The 15,682-nt window shown below is 40.0% G+C and overlaps 3 protein-coding genes across 6 annotated transcripts; 1 reads left to right on the plus strand and 2 right to left on the minus strand.

The window, feature by feature from the left end:
• Nucleotides 1–200: 200 nt before the first annotated feature.
• prlh2r (prolactin releasing hormone 2 receptor) lies at nucleotides 201–2,982 on the minus strand. The gene is made up of 2 exons (XM_038729696.1): nucleotides 2,096–2,982; nucleotides 201–1,315 (listed from the first exon to the last, which is right to left on the minus strand). The coding sequence occupies exons 1-2, from the start codon at nucleotides 2,936–2,938 to the stop codon at nucleotides 989–991; spliced, it is 1,170 nt and encodes a 389-aa protein (XP_038585624.1). The 5' UTR covers nucleotides 2,939–2,982; the 3' UTR covers nucleotides 201–988.
• Nucleotides 2,983–7,853: 4,871 nt separating this feature from the next.
• Nucleotides 7,854–10,980, minus strand: ccdc32 (coiled-coil domain containing 32). The gene is made up of 4 exons (XM_038728376.1): nucleotides 10,868–10,980; nucleotides 10,322–10,584; nucleotides 8,950–9,103; nucleotides 7,854–8,671 (listed from the first exon to the last, which is right to left on the minus strand). The coding sequence occupies exons 2-4, from the start codon at nucleotides 10,572–10,574 to the stop codon at nucleotides 8,482–8,484; spliced, it is 597 nt and encodes a 198-aa protein (XP_038584304.1). The 5' UTR covers nucleotides 10,575–10,584; nucleotides 10,868–10,980; the 3' UTR covers nucleotides 7,854–8,481.
• A 13-nt stretch (nucleotides 10,981–10,993) lies between these two features.
• Nucleotides 10,994–15,196, plus strand: pcmtl (l-isoaspartyl protein carboxyl methyltransferase, like). 4 transcript variants are annotated; one of them, XM_038728373.1, is made up of 9 exons: nucleotides 10,994–11,206; nucleotides 11,400–11,535; nucleotides 12,894–12,998; nucleotides 13,155–13,186; nucleotides 13,306–13,410; nucleotides 13,534–13,654; nucleotides 13,753–13,838; nucleotides 14,116–14,285; nucleotides 14,506–15,196. In XM_038728373.1, the coding sequence occupies exons 1-9, from the start codon at nucleotides 11,009–11,011 to the stop codon at nucleotides 14,516–14,518; spliced, it is 966 nt and encodes a 321-aa protein (XP_038584301.1). In that variant the 5' UTR covers nucleotides 10,994–11,008; the 3' UTR covers nucleotides 14,519–15,196. The 4 variants fall into 4 exon arrangements, with proteins under 4 accessions (XP_038584301.1, XP_038584300.1, XP_038584302.1 ...); XM_038728372.1 differs by having other exon boundaries at nucleotides 14,542–15,196; XM_038728375.1 differs by having other exon boundaries at nucleotides 11,042–11,168; nucleotides 14,542–15,196.
• Nucleotides 15,197–15,682: the final 486 nt, after the last annotated feature.

Genomic DNA, 15,682 nt, shown 5'->3' on the forward strand with positions numbered 1-15,682 from the left:
AGGAACAGCATGGACGATGCTTTTTCCTCTCTCTCCAAAAGTTGACATTTAAACACAGATTTTGAATACTGCGCTGTGTTTGTCAAATGTCACATCTGCAGCAGACAGTGGGAAAAGTGTTGAGTGGCTCAAGGCCAAACTGAATAACAGAAATACATTATTCATCACAGGAACTCTTCATGTTCCTTTTTTATCCCTAAAACCACATTCAATGAATGGGAAGGGGAAGATGATTTAAATAAACCTGTTTATTGAGAGACATTTAACAATGTAGATCAAATGTTGCACATGTAATACACATATACAGTTATTTAAATGAGCATGTTGTATATACATGAACATGCCATAACGTTGATGTACAGTATTAGAAATGCACAAGAATATGAATATGCACAATTAGATGAAAAAATATAAAATTGATTGTGCATAATTGCAAAGACGAGCAAAATCCTTGTCTAAAGTATATGCTAAAGCTCACAATGGCATATTTTTCAGTGCTAAATAGACTTTCAATATACAAGCATCCATACATTTGTTAAGAATATAAATCAATACACTGGCGACCTGTCCAGGGTGTACCCCGCCTTTCACCCGATGTCAGCTGGGATTGGCTGTACACAGGATAAGCGGTTGACGATGGATGGATGGATGGATAAATCAATACACACATAAAATATTTTAATCAAAGCAGGCTAATATTTTTACACCTGTATGAATTCAGTCAAAGAGACAGAGTTGTATTTTTGTATGTGACCATGACCGTATGTACACACTGTGCCTGTTGTATGAAAGCCTTGAAACCCCTTTTGAATTTCAGTGTGGTTTAAATGAACTTACATTTCATTCAATTTGTCTGTCAGTATGAAGTCTGACAAGATTCATATTAAATTTGGAGTGAAGAAGATACCTTGTCATTTCTGAAGCAAGAGACTTTTATCCAACTGAGCTGAAGAAAACATTTGCGTGCCTATTCAACTGAAACATTAATTTAAGCGTAGTTGTCTTGTGGACCAATGTTATTTACAACAGCACACGGTAAATCTGCCGTAATGGTGGAGGTGTGAAGGCGCGGCAATCTGTGTGACATGGTCAGGATGCTTGAACCTTGACCCCTATCCTTTCCTTTTCCTCTCCTCCGGGCCAGGAAGTGGTGACACAGGTAGGACAGGAACTTGTTGTGCAATGAGGCGTAAATAAAAGGGTTGTAGCAGGTGGAAGTCATGGCGAACAGGTGACTCGACACCTGGATGATGTTCACGTAATTCTTCCCCATAATGGAGAAGTCTGTGTCCAGGTCACGGATCAGATTCACCACCTATAAAGGTAAACTATGTTATCCAAAGCATTCATCCAATTAAAAAGTTATGTGATAAGTAATTGTTAATCTTTTAGGAAATGTAAAGGAATAGTTACGGATCACTTTGCAAATTTAAAACTTTTTAATAAGCTTCTAACAAGTAACATGCTGTGCTAGATTTAGTATAGTCATTTTAGTCTGAAGATGATTTGCTTTCTTGCAGAGAGTAAGATGAGAATATTGACGCTAACCTCATATCTGTACTTTGATCATAAACCTACAGTCAGCAGCAGTTAGCTTAGCTTTGCACAAACACTGGAAACGGGAAACAGAGAGCCTGGCTCCATCCACTAGTAAAAAATCCCCCTAACAGCACCTCTAAAGCTCATTATTATATACATTATATCTTGTTTGTTTCATTAGTACAAAAATGAAAGTGTAGAAATGAAACTGGTTTTACAGGGCCCAAAGTTGGTTTGATTACAAGACTCCTTAAAGTCACTGTAGCAGGCAAGAAATTGTCCGGCACATACCCCCGTAAATCTGCAATTTATAGGTTTTTTAATAAATTCAACAAAACAGATTAAACAAACTAGATGAAACCTGTTCACTTGTGAGCTTTAGATGTGCTGGTAGGTGGATTTTTTTCGCTAACCAGCTGCTGACTGCAGTGTAACTCTCTGCAAGAAAGCAATTAAGTGTGTTTCTCAAAATGTCCAAATATTAAGAACTTTTAATAATTTATTCATGTTTATTCATCTATCAAATCATCAGTCACTCTTCCCCATTCATCTGTACCTGCAAGGGGAGCCATGAGAAGGCGAAACACAGGACAGACACCAGCAGCAGGTAGAAGGTCTTCCTCCTCCGTCTGCCCCATGCAGCCCTTGCAGATCTCAACTCTGGACATGCCATCAGTCCCGACGTCGTCCTCTGCTTCAGCTGATAGGATATAGCACAGTAGGAAATGGAGACAGCAGCCAGTGGGACAAAGTAGGAGAAGAAGAGAATGAAACAGGAGTAGATGAGACGGCCTCGCTCTTGGCCGTCCCAGAACTCCTCACACACGGCCATCTGCAGCCCTGCAGCCCGCAGGTCCAGGTAGACTGTGTGTACTGCTGTAGGAGTGGATAAAGCCATAGCGGACAGCCAGATCAGGGTCACCAGACCCCAGCAGAAATGGCCCCCTGCTCTTTTACGGACGGGATAAGCCACGACCACATAACGATCCACTGCGATGGCCATGAGGGACAGGACAGCTGCGTAGACAGCTGCAGACTGCATGAAAGTGACAAAATGACACATGTGGGTACCAAATACCCATCCACGCTGGTCAAAAGCATAGGATGCAGTCAAAGGGACACAGAAGATGCACATGACCAGGTCGACGAGTGCCAGGTTGCTGATGAGGAAGTTTGTGGTGTTGTGTCTTTTCTTGTTGTGCCAGATGAGAAAGATCAGGAGGAGGTTGCCGGAGCAGGCGACCAGGACCACGGCCGAGTAGAGAGGGATGAAGACGAGCTTCAGGTCAGACAGGAGGTCCAGGCCAGAAAAAGAAGGGGCTGAGAACGGAGCGGTCGAGAAGAGGGGGTGAGAGGAGTTGTAGCAGGGGGAAGAGAAGGTGTATGAAGAGTCAGACATGGATGGAGAGGAAGAATTCACCCTGGATTGGTTCAATGGCTTCTCCCAGTCCATAGCAGCAGAAGCCTGAATATGAATAACAATTAATTATGAGATCATTCCAAATAGCCTGCTGCATGTTTTACATGTAGAATCATATTTATCTCATTTAACACCATATTTTCAACATTTTGATTAATCAAAAGGGATAACAGTAGAGAGAGATTGAAGATGTGAGTCACATCAGACAGACTAATTAGTAACCATCTTCAAAACTCCCAGTCATTCAGTGTCATTAAAAAGCTTGCAAGACCCACTCAGCTATACATACGTACTTTCATCTGTCTCATCTTCACATCTCCTCCTCTTCACGATACACTTATCACCTTTTATTTCTCTCTGCCTCTCATCTGCTCAATCATCCAGCCGATCCATATGAGCTTCTTTTTGTCTCTTCTCTCTTTTAGCTCTTGCCATATACAGCAGAGACAACATCTTGAGAGTCCGATTCTCAAAGATTGTCATCACGGACATCTGCCGAAACATCTGTACATGTAATCTACACTGACGTCAAGGATCCAGTGATCACTGAGCAATAAGAAATACTCATCGCCTGGCGCAATACAATGCATACTGAATGGCAATCATTTTGGGGGAATTTTTGGCATCATCACTGGCTGCAGAGAATTCTCGTTTTGTCAGTTTCATTCATAAAAAAACAATAAATCACACTGTGTCTTCACAAATAACAAACACTCAACAAAATGAACCCTGTCAGATTAGCCATATTCCAAGTTCCTCTATAAATGTAAATTTGCTGGCCTACTGTAGAGTGTGAATAAGTGCTTTTTAATGACCTACTCAAGCTGAGCCACACCCACTGAACACAGCATTTATCATAATAATTACTGTATTTCTCTTACTAAATTACCTGAATTTTCCAAGAAAGATTGTTTAAATCGTATCCCATACAGAGTATCAGAAAAAAGGAATAGTTCCTCATCCTGAATCAGCTCAATGCCTCATTGACCTGAACTGTGTTATTCTCAGTGATCAATTTGCACATCATTAACACACAGCTGTTTTCTCTTTTATAAATCTCAAGCAATTTTTCTCAAGCCCATAATACACAACAAATAATGAAATGCAAATTTGACAGCTATCAGAGGGCGTGAGCTTAACAAAAAAGGAGAAATAAAAAGAAAGTATACCTCCGAGAGACGTCAGTCAGACATTGTTTTAAATGACTTGGAAAGTCCAGCACATGTTTGTGTCCTCTGTCTTTAAGGGGTCCCACTGTCCCAGCTTTACCTCCTCACTGCAGACCGCTCTGCTTCAGAATAGAGAGGTGTGCTCTTTCTCTATCTTTCTCTCTTTCTCTCTCTCACACACACACACACACACACAGCATACAGTGCGTGCTCATGTGAGTGAGTCACCTCCAGTTAATGTAAAAACTAAAAAAATAAAAGGATGGCTTTTCTGTCATGTCAGTCTCGCTCAATATCACCCCCCACCCCCCACCCCCAATTAACAATCATCATAATCTCCTATGATAGTCCTCTTGGGAACTACAGGACCGCTCTGGTAATAAATTGTACATTTATAATGACCTTTCCCTATTTTATGGAAAATTATGGGTTTATCTGCCACATAATTTTCCTTTTGGGACTTTTAATGCGTCTTTGGTTTCATATAGTCAATTTAAGTGATCCATTTTAATATATTCATTCTCCTATATTTCCAACTGTGAAGTTCTTCACAATGAGGCCACTTTCTAGACAAACACACCCAGAAACCAACATGAGGGAACAGATCAGAACTTGAGAAATTAAGAGGTAATCCATGCTCTTTCCCCATCAGCACACATCTACAATATTCATAAAACAAAAATCCTAATTTAAAAATTATGATTCTTGGTGCCAGATAAATAAAAATTAAATAATAAAAACAGCAAGAGATAATTCATCAAGTGAGTCTCTGCAAAAATCCAGGACAAAATTCATTAGCATAGGGCTACTTAAGGGGAACAGAGGGCTGATTGTGAAGATGGCAATGATGATGGAGGACATGGAATATATTTATCTATTATTTATTATTAATTTAAAAAAAATTTGGAATCTCAATTAGAAATACTGGACTGTGAGTTCCTCAAAGAAGGCAGGTCATGGGCTGTTCTTTACTCTCTCTGGCGGTGTGCAGTACCACCTAAGGGTCTTATGGTGGACAACATAGTAGTGTCCACACCATGTGCTTAGTATCCTCTAACACAGTTGTGGAGCATGGGACAGCCACAGTGGATCTCTTAACCTTCCTTTGCACTGTGTCATCTGAGGGCGCCACATGCACTGTGGCGCAGAAAGCAACCTCAGTGTGCCCACTTCACAAACACAAGTGGGCCGTCACATGGCCACTTAATGGTGCCTTTGGAGACCATCCATCCATTCATCCATCCACCGTCAACCACTTATCCTGCGTACATGGTCGCGGGGGGGCTGGAGCCAATCCCAGCTGACATCGGGCGAAAGGCAGGGTACAACCTGGACAGGTTGCCAGTCCATCGCAGGGCCCTTTGGAGACCGTTTTTGTTTATATTTTTGAGGGCACTGGATGCTGAGAGAGAGCAGTCCTTCCTTTAACTCCCCAAAGCCTCAGTGTTCATAGCAAGATGTATTTTTTAAAGATTTGGGATTGTGTAAAAGTTGTCAACAAATACACAATATACAGTTCCCAGATATCCTAGCTTTACTAGGGACATTGCTGTGGCATAAGCCAATCCAACTTCTGAAGGGAAAGCCGACTTTCTGGTGTAAACATTGAAGTCAACTGTGTATCCACTGCTACTGTCTGCCAACACAATGAGCTTGAAGCCCCATCTGGTTGGTTTTCTGTTCATGTACTCCGGGTATCTTTTCTGGGCATTGCTTGCAACCATCCGCTCCTCTTTGCTGATGTTTTGTGCTAGGTGAAAACAGTTCTTGGTCTTGGTCCTCATTTTCTGTGTCCTAGTTGGGATCACTAATGTGAAAGTGGCAGCAAATCCCACCGAGAAGTATTCTGTCTTCTGTACCTTTTGGTCCTTTAGAGATGTTTTTCCTTGCCTGTTTATCTGTGTTATTACAAAAGTTTTTGACCGTTTCAACAGCTTGAACAGGTTGAGTGGCCTGCTGGGCTGGGATTTTGTTCATGTACAGGGGACCTTGCTGAGAGGAATTTTTTTGGTGGTGGAGGAGTACCATCATCAGTCTCTGAAAACTGAACAATATTTATGAATTATAATTTCCAGAGATGAAAATTACACTTTAACTGAGGATGGGTGCCAATCAAATTTAAATTTCCTTCCATATGGGGCTTCACACTATTATCTTGTCATCCCAATCCAACCTTGTACCCCAAAGCATGGCTCTGTGAGACCTGGAGAGTCGGCAGGTTACTAACTTTACTCTCTGAAAAAATAGCTAAAGCAAGCATCCTCCAGAATACGTGAAATGAAGTCCACTTCATTATGTCAGGCAGAATTTGTTCTCCACTTGAATGAAAAATTAGACAACAAAAACTGTTTTACTTGTGTGCATTCAACTGATTTCACACATTCAGTCATCTGGGTGCTAGAAGATAGATAGCAGGCTAATTAAGGGGTTCCCAAAGGACCCCAAATGAAACTGATTCACATTAGAGAATGAATGATTAGATACATTGAGCTAAAACGTATAGTCTAATTTAACAGTCTTGCAATAAATCTTAGCTTTGTGAAGGTTATAATGTTCAGTTTTTGCTGAAAACTCAATTTTGGTTTAACTTTGTGCTCATTTTAGAGAATGTAGATTGGGGTGCAGTTGAACAGTATTGCATCATTCCAAGCAGTATTTCTATTATTTTATCCACTTAATTCACATCAATGAAGGTAGACTAGAGTTTGGCGTACATAACAAAATGACAACTGAGTGCACATAAAGTACACAGCAAGGGAGCGTAAACTCAAGGTCAAACTTAATGTTTTTTATTACCAGTTTTCAAACTTTTGAGGAGTTTAGTTAGTATGAAATTGAACTTTTCCTCCTTTATTGCAGTCCCTCAAGTGATCCCTCTTAGTGAGCCTCCATGGGCTGACTGAGGAACTACAATGACTTGGGAGAGACAGATTTTAAGGAAAATGATCAAAGTTGATGCAGCAGAGGCCGCCTTTCAGCCCCTATGGGCCAAGCTTCAAAAAGGTTGTATACTATATTTCCCATAACGCAACTCAGTTGTGTTCCTGCCTGATAAAAGCCCGCTTCTTCAACTCTTCAACCCCCCATTGACAACTGTTAAAAATATGTAGTCTTCAAGCTCAAGCAGAGATACCAGGGCGACATCACTTTTCTCAGACTTAAAGACCCCTTTAAAGAATGTTTTACTCAATAATTGTGGGTTAAACTACATCAGGACATAAATTATTATCCCAAGCAGAATATGTTTATGTCTTTAAACCTGTTGTATAATGAATCTGGTTTACAGTTTACGGTGTGGTTCTCCCTGTGACTAGTAAATTAACTTCAACATGTAAAATTGGTAAAATGGGATCTACTACACTTTGTGAGTGAATAAAATGTGGTTCTTTGCTGCCATCTAAACATACTGCAGTCAGAAAGGTAGACCACTAACCGCTAAGGCTGAGAGACTCTTAAATTCATCCTCAGCACTGCACCATAGTTTTTTTTTTGTGTATAATTTTGCTATAAATCGTTTGCTTTTGAGAGCAGCATTAGGGGAATTACAAACTTCATCTCAATGTACAACCCTGCTGTAAAATCATAAATACACCTTGCACTCGCAAAGTCTAAATCTCAAATTGGTCCTCACAAGAAGTGCATTCACGCATAAAATTCAGTGTTAATTGCATTTCAGCTGCACCTGTCTAGCTAAACACAGCTAAAGAGCAGACAAATGATCAGAATCCATTCTACTTATTTTTATTGAAACACAGGTAAAAGTTCTTATGTAGATTCAACATGGCAAAAATTAAGATGTTACACAATGTTACAAAATTTTCAGGAATACACTCCTACTCAAATGTCACAACTTTTAAAAACACAAAAGAAATAATGTCTCTGAAAGATAATGCAGTGCCTACGTCATACGAGTCTAATTTACAACATTATACTGCATGTGGTCCTTCATTAGCCTGTACATACACATTCAAAGTAGAGAGCCATTCTTGCAACGGATATGGCGAGTCACCACACAGACTAGATAAAAATTCTGCTGCCAGAAACAAGACTAATTTCAAATTCTTTATTATATATTTTTTTCACGTGTGATCTGGTTGAGGGAATGATTAGCAAGGGCAAAACAAGTGTGACTGAATAAGTACTTAACACTCAGTTGCTGGGGATACAGAGGATAATGACAGGCTGTAATTGCTTCTTTGACTGCCGTTAACAAAAGCTTTGGCCAAAACACTGCCGTGACATAACGCAGCTCTAAATGAGCGTGAGGGCGTGAGGGGTAACAAGGGGCAGGAGGCAGGCCTGTAACAAGTCACCCCTACTGAATGCACGCCAAATTAGTTATTTTTAACACGCTCATTTCTCCGGGCTGTGTGAGTCATCCTCCTCACAGTTGTGCATCTCTCCCTCCGTGTCCTCTCCATTCTGTGTTTGGTTTGGTTCAGCTGCTTCCTTACTCTGAGATGGCCTAAGGAGATATTCCAGCTCCTCCGCACTGATGGCCACCTTTTCAGGAACCAACCACCTCTTGAAGTGTTCAATAGCACTGGGGGAAGGGGAGGTACACAAATAATCAAATGATGAGATGGGGTTTATTTCACGCTCTTTACTTCATGGGAAACCTGTATTATCCATGCAACACAAACTGAAGTAATTCTGTTGTCTAGAAAAGCAAATTACACAAACTCCAGTAATTTAGAGCATAGTACAAGAAAGAGAACCACAGTGGAGTTTTTCCTGCAACATCTTAAGTTGGATATATATTTAAATGTAGTAGGATGCAGTACGTGTGTGTAGCAGCATAATTCATTCCTCCCATTCTACCTCTCATCCATGTCGCCGCCTTGGAAGAGCTCTGAGGTCTGGGCGTCGTGGAGAAATCGATCCCAGCATTCTTTCTTGGCTTGAGACAAGGCGCGCAACATGTCCCTGGACGTCACATCACTGGATTGGCCCTTTAGTTTCTTCAGGCGGTTCTCTGCACCACAATGTAGACACAAACAAAACAACAACTGTATTTTACATCTTAAATCTAAATTTTGGGGCAGCAGACCAGTGTGAGGCCATCAAAATGAAATATGTCTCTCAGTAATACCATGCTTTATTGCCCAAACGTTTTTGGCTAATCTGCAATCATTAAGGTGGCACATGGGGTTGTTTCTCTCTCTCTTACAATCAATTATTCAATTAGTCAAAAGTTACATGATTATCTTCTTTATGATTAATCTGAGGATCGTTGTCTCAATAATTACACTGTTGGAGATTAATCATTTAGTCTATAAAATAATGAATGTCCATCACAGTTTTTTGAAGCCCAATGTGATGATATAAAAATCGCTGTTCTCCCCAAACACTACTGTAAAATATAAAAATATTAATTAACACTGAAAAAGACAGGGACAAATAGCAAAATTGATGTTTGTCATTTTTTGTTTGAAAATAACACATAATCAAAATAGATGTGTTTTTCTTTCTGTCAATCGACTAACTGATTAACAGACTAAACACTGAGATAAGGTAGAACTTTTCCAAGGGAAAAAAGCAGCTTCAACTTGAGCAATGAATTAGTCATAATTATTAGTTCTAACTCACCAGAGATACTAGGTATACAAGATAACCATTACAAGTACAAAAGACAGATAAAGATGTAATGTTTTTTGTCACTTAAATTTTTCTTGCTGGTTTTCCCACCACATGTTGACCATCCTAATTAACCTCAGAAACGACAAGGTACACTTTTATGAAATAAAACATTAACACAAGTGTGTGGCTAATGTTTAGACCATTATCTACAAGGCAAAACACATCAGGATCTGGGTGGCTTACCACCTCTGCTGAGTCTTCTACACCTTTTATTCTATTTCAAGTCAATATTGTATTCTGTAAAAACTATTTTGAAAAAGACAACTGTCTTATTTATGCAGTATTTTAGGTGATTTCACATGACAAATTGATGGACTACATGTGGGGAAACCTTAAACAACCCTGAAGAAAGCAAAACAGCTGAAAATATTTGGGGAATAAAACATGGAGGAACGTTGTGTTTCAATGTGATGGACTTTGAAAGCCTATCATCCCCACAGTCCATACAACTTGGTGGAGATAGATGTATGATCATGAGGATAGAAGACAAGGTGAGCTAAATGTGACGTGGGGCCTACAGTAATGAGAGGGGCAAAAAGGGGCAGGCCTGTACCTAAACTGGCTATATAGATCTCCGAATCCTCCATGGGTTCCCATTTGTCACCAGAAGAACTAGTAACGTTATGTGTCCCATTTGACTGTCCATTGACCTGCACTCCGACTTGTGCTGCTGGCTGGAATGAGTCCTTAAACTCCGTGTTGTTCTCCGGGGTTGCCTCAGCTCGCACCTCCGGCAGACTGGAGCAGATTTCTGACCACAACTCTCCGCTCGACCGGACCTCCTGACTCTCGAAGTCGTCGACCATTCTGGTGTAACTTACACACGAGTAAAAACAGATGTCAACATCAGTTAACTTAAGCTGCATTTTGTTTAAGGCCGGATTCTTTTGGCTAAATTAAAAGAGGCATGTCCGGGAGACATTTAAAGAAAAACCAGAACGGGAAACTAACGTTACGCAGATTTGCAAATACAAAGAGCAAAGTATAATTTAGGTTACATCAACATACTTAAGCTAATTTGGTGTCTAACCTACTTCATCGACTACTGTAATGCATTTCAAATCGTTAGTCATCATAATAAATTACAAATATATCTTACCTGTGTGGAATTCTCAATATCGTAGCTGTTTTCCGCTAATGTATGAATTTAAAGATTGAAGACTAGGCTCCTAGCTAACACAATCCATGATCCTCAGTTTCTAATTAGCGACAGCCCACTTCCTTATTTAGTGTCATATGAATGGACGTTGTAACCGCCCATCAAACTGTTTTGCGCTGTGATTGGATCTCAAGGGCTTCACGTTGGCAAGTCCGCATCTTATTGGCCAGGCACTATGGTTCCCTGAGGAGGGAGGCAGGAAGTTTGTCTCAGCTGGAAGGAACGGTGGGGAAGTACGAAGGTAAACAAGCTCTGCTGACCTCTGTTGATATATTTTTTGTGAGTATTCAATGTTTGAGGAACTGACATTAGCATTTGAGGCTGTTCCATGATACTATCTGTTTATAATGTAACGTTAACTTGTTAGTAAAGCTGTAAACTATGAAGCTGGCTTGCTGGCTAAGTGTCAAGTTCGTTGTGAATAATGTAACGTTACTCAGGTTTGCAAGCGTTGATCATCATGTCACTGCAGGAAAATCCAGTGCAGGAGATGCGAGCAGCGTTGCGCCTGGCAGTAGTGGCAGTCCCGATGGGTGTGCTACTGTCCCGGACCATGGCGTGGATGTCCAGTGGCAAAACCCATCCAGAGCTCATCAGCAGGCTCAGGGGTAATGTCAGGAACATCAGCATTAATATTACAGGGTCTTTGACTCAAAACCTCAAGGTCCTACATGTAAAAATATCTGAGTGTGACAGCTGGTGCTTTTACACTGTATTAATAATAAATTAAGGTGATCCTCTCTATCAACGTGGATATTGGCTAACCAGATAGGAGTAAATCTTTCCTCAGAAGAATAGAGGGTAATTTTACCTGGAATTACACTTAAAAGAAAAAAGGTCAGATAAACGATTATTATAAGATAAGGCTGATCTTTATTCATCCCTAGGGAACTGTTGTGCAGAAGTTGCAATATAAAGTCTGAAGAGTGCAAATATGAAATATAAAATTTCAATAAGGTACAAATCCAAAATATAAACAGGTTAATGTTAAGGATCATCTTTGGTGGGTTGCATATAGATATGTAATATCAAATCGGTCAGTGTATATGATTAATTCAGATTGTTTATAATTGTGTCCATGATATTACATGTGATTAACCATTATTGCAATAATGGTAAATCACTCCTGTAAATCAGGGAGTTGCAGTGATTGTAATTCACGGAGAGACAGTAATTCAGAGAGAAAGAGAGAGATTAAAGAACAGAGCTGAAATGTAGGCAGGAGCCACCTCAGCACCCCTTTCCTCTGCAGTCCATCTCTCGGCATTAGGTAGATGAGTTGTTTAGTTTGAAGAAAAGGATTTCCTATAGCATTATGTGGTGCATCGTGGTGGAAATATTGGACTACTCACAACTATCTGGGCATATTGAAATGTTTTCTTTTTTTAAAAATGAAATTGAAAAAGGCTACTGCAAATTGAAATGATAACTGGATACTGTGAAATGGCACTTTTAAATTGGAAAGAGAAATTTAAACTGTTCAAATGGAAAATAAAAAAGCTTAAATAAAAATGCTAAACTTTAAAGCCGTAATGCAAAAGCTTAAATTAAAAGGTGAAAGGGAAAACAAAAACATTTAGGAAGGGAAAATGACAAAAAGATAAGTACCCTTTTTTGTTCTTCCATTTTTGTTTGTAAATGAAGAGGCATTTATAAAGTTAAGAAAAATATTTCACTCAACCGTAATGCAGACTTTAAGACGAGGAAAAGAATACACGTAAGCTATATAATGATATTACAATGACCAAATTGCCACACAATTATCAAAATCTGATTGATATACCACATAGCTTTAAATATTGACCCAATGCTATGCTTTCGTTGTCATAATTTTCTTTGTAAAGGCCTGCATTAATTAGTTTTTCCCTTCACATTAAAAGGTAAGGGGGAAACACAAATCAATGGGGTTACAGACTCCAACATCACAGAGCTCATCCTGCACACATTTCACTCTCTTCTCCTCCAGAACACGGAGTTATTCGCAGCGACCGAGTGTTTAATGCCATGCTGGCTACAGACAGAGGCCTCTACTCTCGAGACTATCCTTATGCAGACTCTCCTCAGTCCATAGGTATTCACTCCAGTTACTCTTAGACACGTGCAGACACTTGCCCATCAATACGGTAACTGACATTTGAGTGAACACATTGTGTTGTAGAGTAATAGCTGTTGTCATGAGCGCAGATGTGTGCTATGACTCTGCATCATGATATTTTCTTCATTACAGGCTACAGAGCAACCATCAGTGCACCACACATGGTGAGTAACAAACACTGCACAGTTCTGAGATGTGAGCAGATATCTTAAGATGAACTATAATTCACTTATGCATTTACACCTGATGGGCTGAATGTTTTCCCATGGGTCTCGTTTGACAGCATGCTCATGCTTTGGAGCTGTTAAGTGACAAACTAACTGAAGGGGCATCAGCACTGGATGTGGGTTCAGGCAGTGGGTATCTCACTGCCTGCTTTGCAAGGATGGTAAGTTCTGTATAAACTTTGCATGTTTCTTACCATACACATATTACTTGATGTTTTTTGCCTAAGTTGGCAAAAAATACAATATATGACTAAGCAAAATCTGCATTTTTCTCTTGTTTGTAGACAGGACCCAGTGGTAGAGTGGTTGGTATTGAACACATCGACGAACTGGTTCAAATGTCTATAAAAAATGTGCAAGCTGACGACCCAGAACTGCTCACCTCTGGGCGCATTAAACTTCTAGGTGAGTCACGGTGTGTCAAAGTCCTGCCTCTTTCAGATTTAGATGTTGAAACGGCACAGCTACAAACGACTAAAAGTCAAACATAAATCTGTCCACAGTGGGAGATGGAAGGCTCGGCTGCACAGACGGGGCGCCGTATGATGCCATTCATGTCGGTGCAGCTGCAGCTACTGTTCCTAAAGCGGTAAGAACACGTAAAAGGCTTTTACTCTTGTGTAAAAAGGATAGAATAGGAAAACTCATACTACAACCAATGTCAACAAAAAAGTCACAGTGAGATCAATTTAAAACACATTGCAGTATATGTACATTAGTGAAGTGAATCTTAAACCGTTAGTGGTCTATAAAACAAATGGACAAGTGCTTTAAGCTGTGAGGGAACTTTGATATGCAGATGACAGAAGTGTCTCCACCTTGATTTACTGAGCTGAATATTCTGTTTTCTGCCCTCTTTGTGAAAGCTCTTAGAGCAGCTGAAGCCGGGTGGGCGGTTGATTCTCCCAGTGGGCCCCGATGGTGGCAGTCAGGTGCTAGAACAGTACGATCGGCAGAGTGACGGGACATTTCTCAAGAAAGCCTTGATGGGAGTGGTGTACGTCCCCCTGACTGACAAGAGGCGTCAGTGGCCTGGGTATTGCACAAAAACACTTCAAAGCAATCATTTAAAACCAAAAATCAGTGAAGGAAAACCGCTTTATGTACTGAAAAAGCCCGCACATTATTCATGAACATTACCTGCATCAGGTGCATCTGTAATCTTCAGTGTCTTGTATGCAGTCATAAGTCACATCCACCTACATCCTGTAGCTTGTTCCTGATGATGTCCATGCCACCCTTACTTCTCTCCCCAGAGGTGAGCTCTGACTGCAGTGTGGTTGCCCCTGCAGGAGGTGGCGTTGGTGCTGCATCTCCGGGGCCCCATAGCACTCCTCTTGGTTTCATTGAACTCCAGTCTTAAAGACCACCTGCCCCTCTGGGTTGTCACCTAGCAACATTCAATGAGGATCTTGCGATCTTGTTTTCCCTGACCAGATTGTCTTCCACCAGTGAGTGACTGAATGAGTGACCACCGCTGGACCTTACTCCCAATCAGTTAGAGAGTGATGGAGAGAGGGGATATTGTGGGTGATAAAGAAAGGATGTCTGAGATTAAAGTCATTCACATGATATTAAGTCTGTCAAGTTCAGCAATGAGAAAAATACAATTACAGCTTCAGGAGCTACAGTATGTGCTCTTCTGGATGCTTGTGGGAAATTCAGATGCATGGTGAATTTGTGTGTAATCTTGTGGGAATAAAGAATGCAGTAATACAAAGACAAACCCAAGTACAAGCCAAGGAACTTCAATGAAAAATCAGCTAATTAACAAAGTAATATATATTTTATGAACTTCTTCTTACTCGCTTCATAAACTGTACGTGTAGGATATGTCCTGTTTGAAATTGTGCCAAAATTGATTAATTGAGGCACTTTTGTTGAAAATATAAAATATTGAATTATGTGTATACTTTTAAGATTTATTAATAAAACCCACTAAATGGATGCTTTCTTGTCATTTTTCTACCTACTGTTAATGTATCAGGCTCTAGGGGACTGCAGGAGGTACAGGGAAGGAATGTTTAATTTTTTGAATGAGAGAATGAGATGTAATAATTTTTTACAAAAATGATGTCTGCAGAAGCAAACATTATTTTTTCACTTAAGTGTACACTTCCAAAACAAAATACAAACTGTGATCTATAACAAATTCAATTCTACAAATTTTATGATCGAAAAGGAACATGGAGGAGAAAAAATCTTATATTGCCGGCCACTTTCTTACTATAATTACATAAATAAATAAATTACATACCACAAATAGGTCTGCCAATACTTTCATCAATCTTTCAAGACATATCACACATCATTTTCTTATATTGAATCATCGTTGATCAGCATTTTACATATGTTTTAACCAGAGAATTCCACACCCGCAACTAGAGTGAGACGCAAAAGTGCTCATTCCTCTCATAAAAGACAAACTCTTCA

Source organism: Micropterus salmoides, unplaced genomic scaffold (assembly GCF_014851395.1).
Source record: "Micropterus salmoides isolate LMB-PRFRI ecotype aquatic unplaced genomic scaffold, ASM1485139v1 Ms_hic_scaffold_19, whole genome shotgun sequence".
Taxonomy (NCBI): Eukaryota; Metazoa; Chordata; class Actinopteri; order Centrarchiformes; family Centrarchidae; genus Micropterus; species Micropterus salmoides.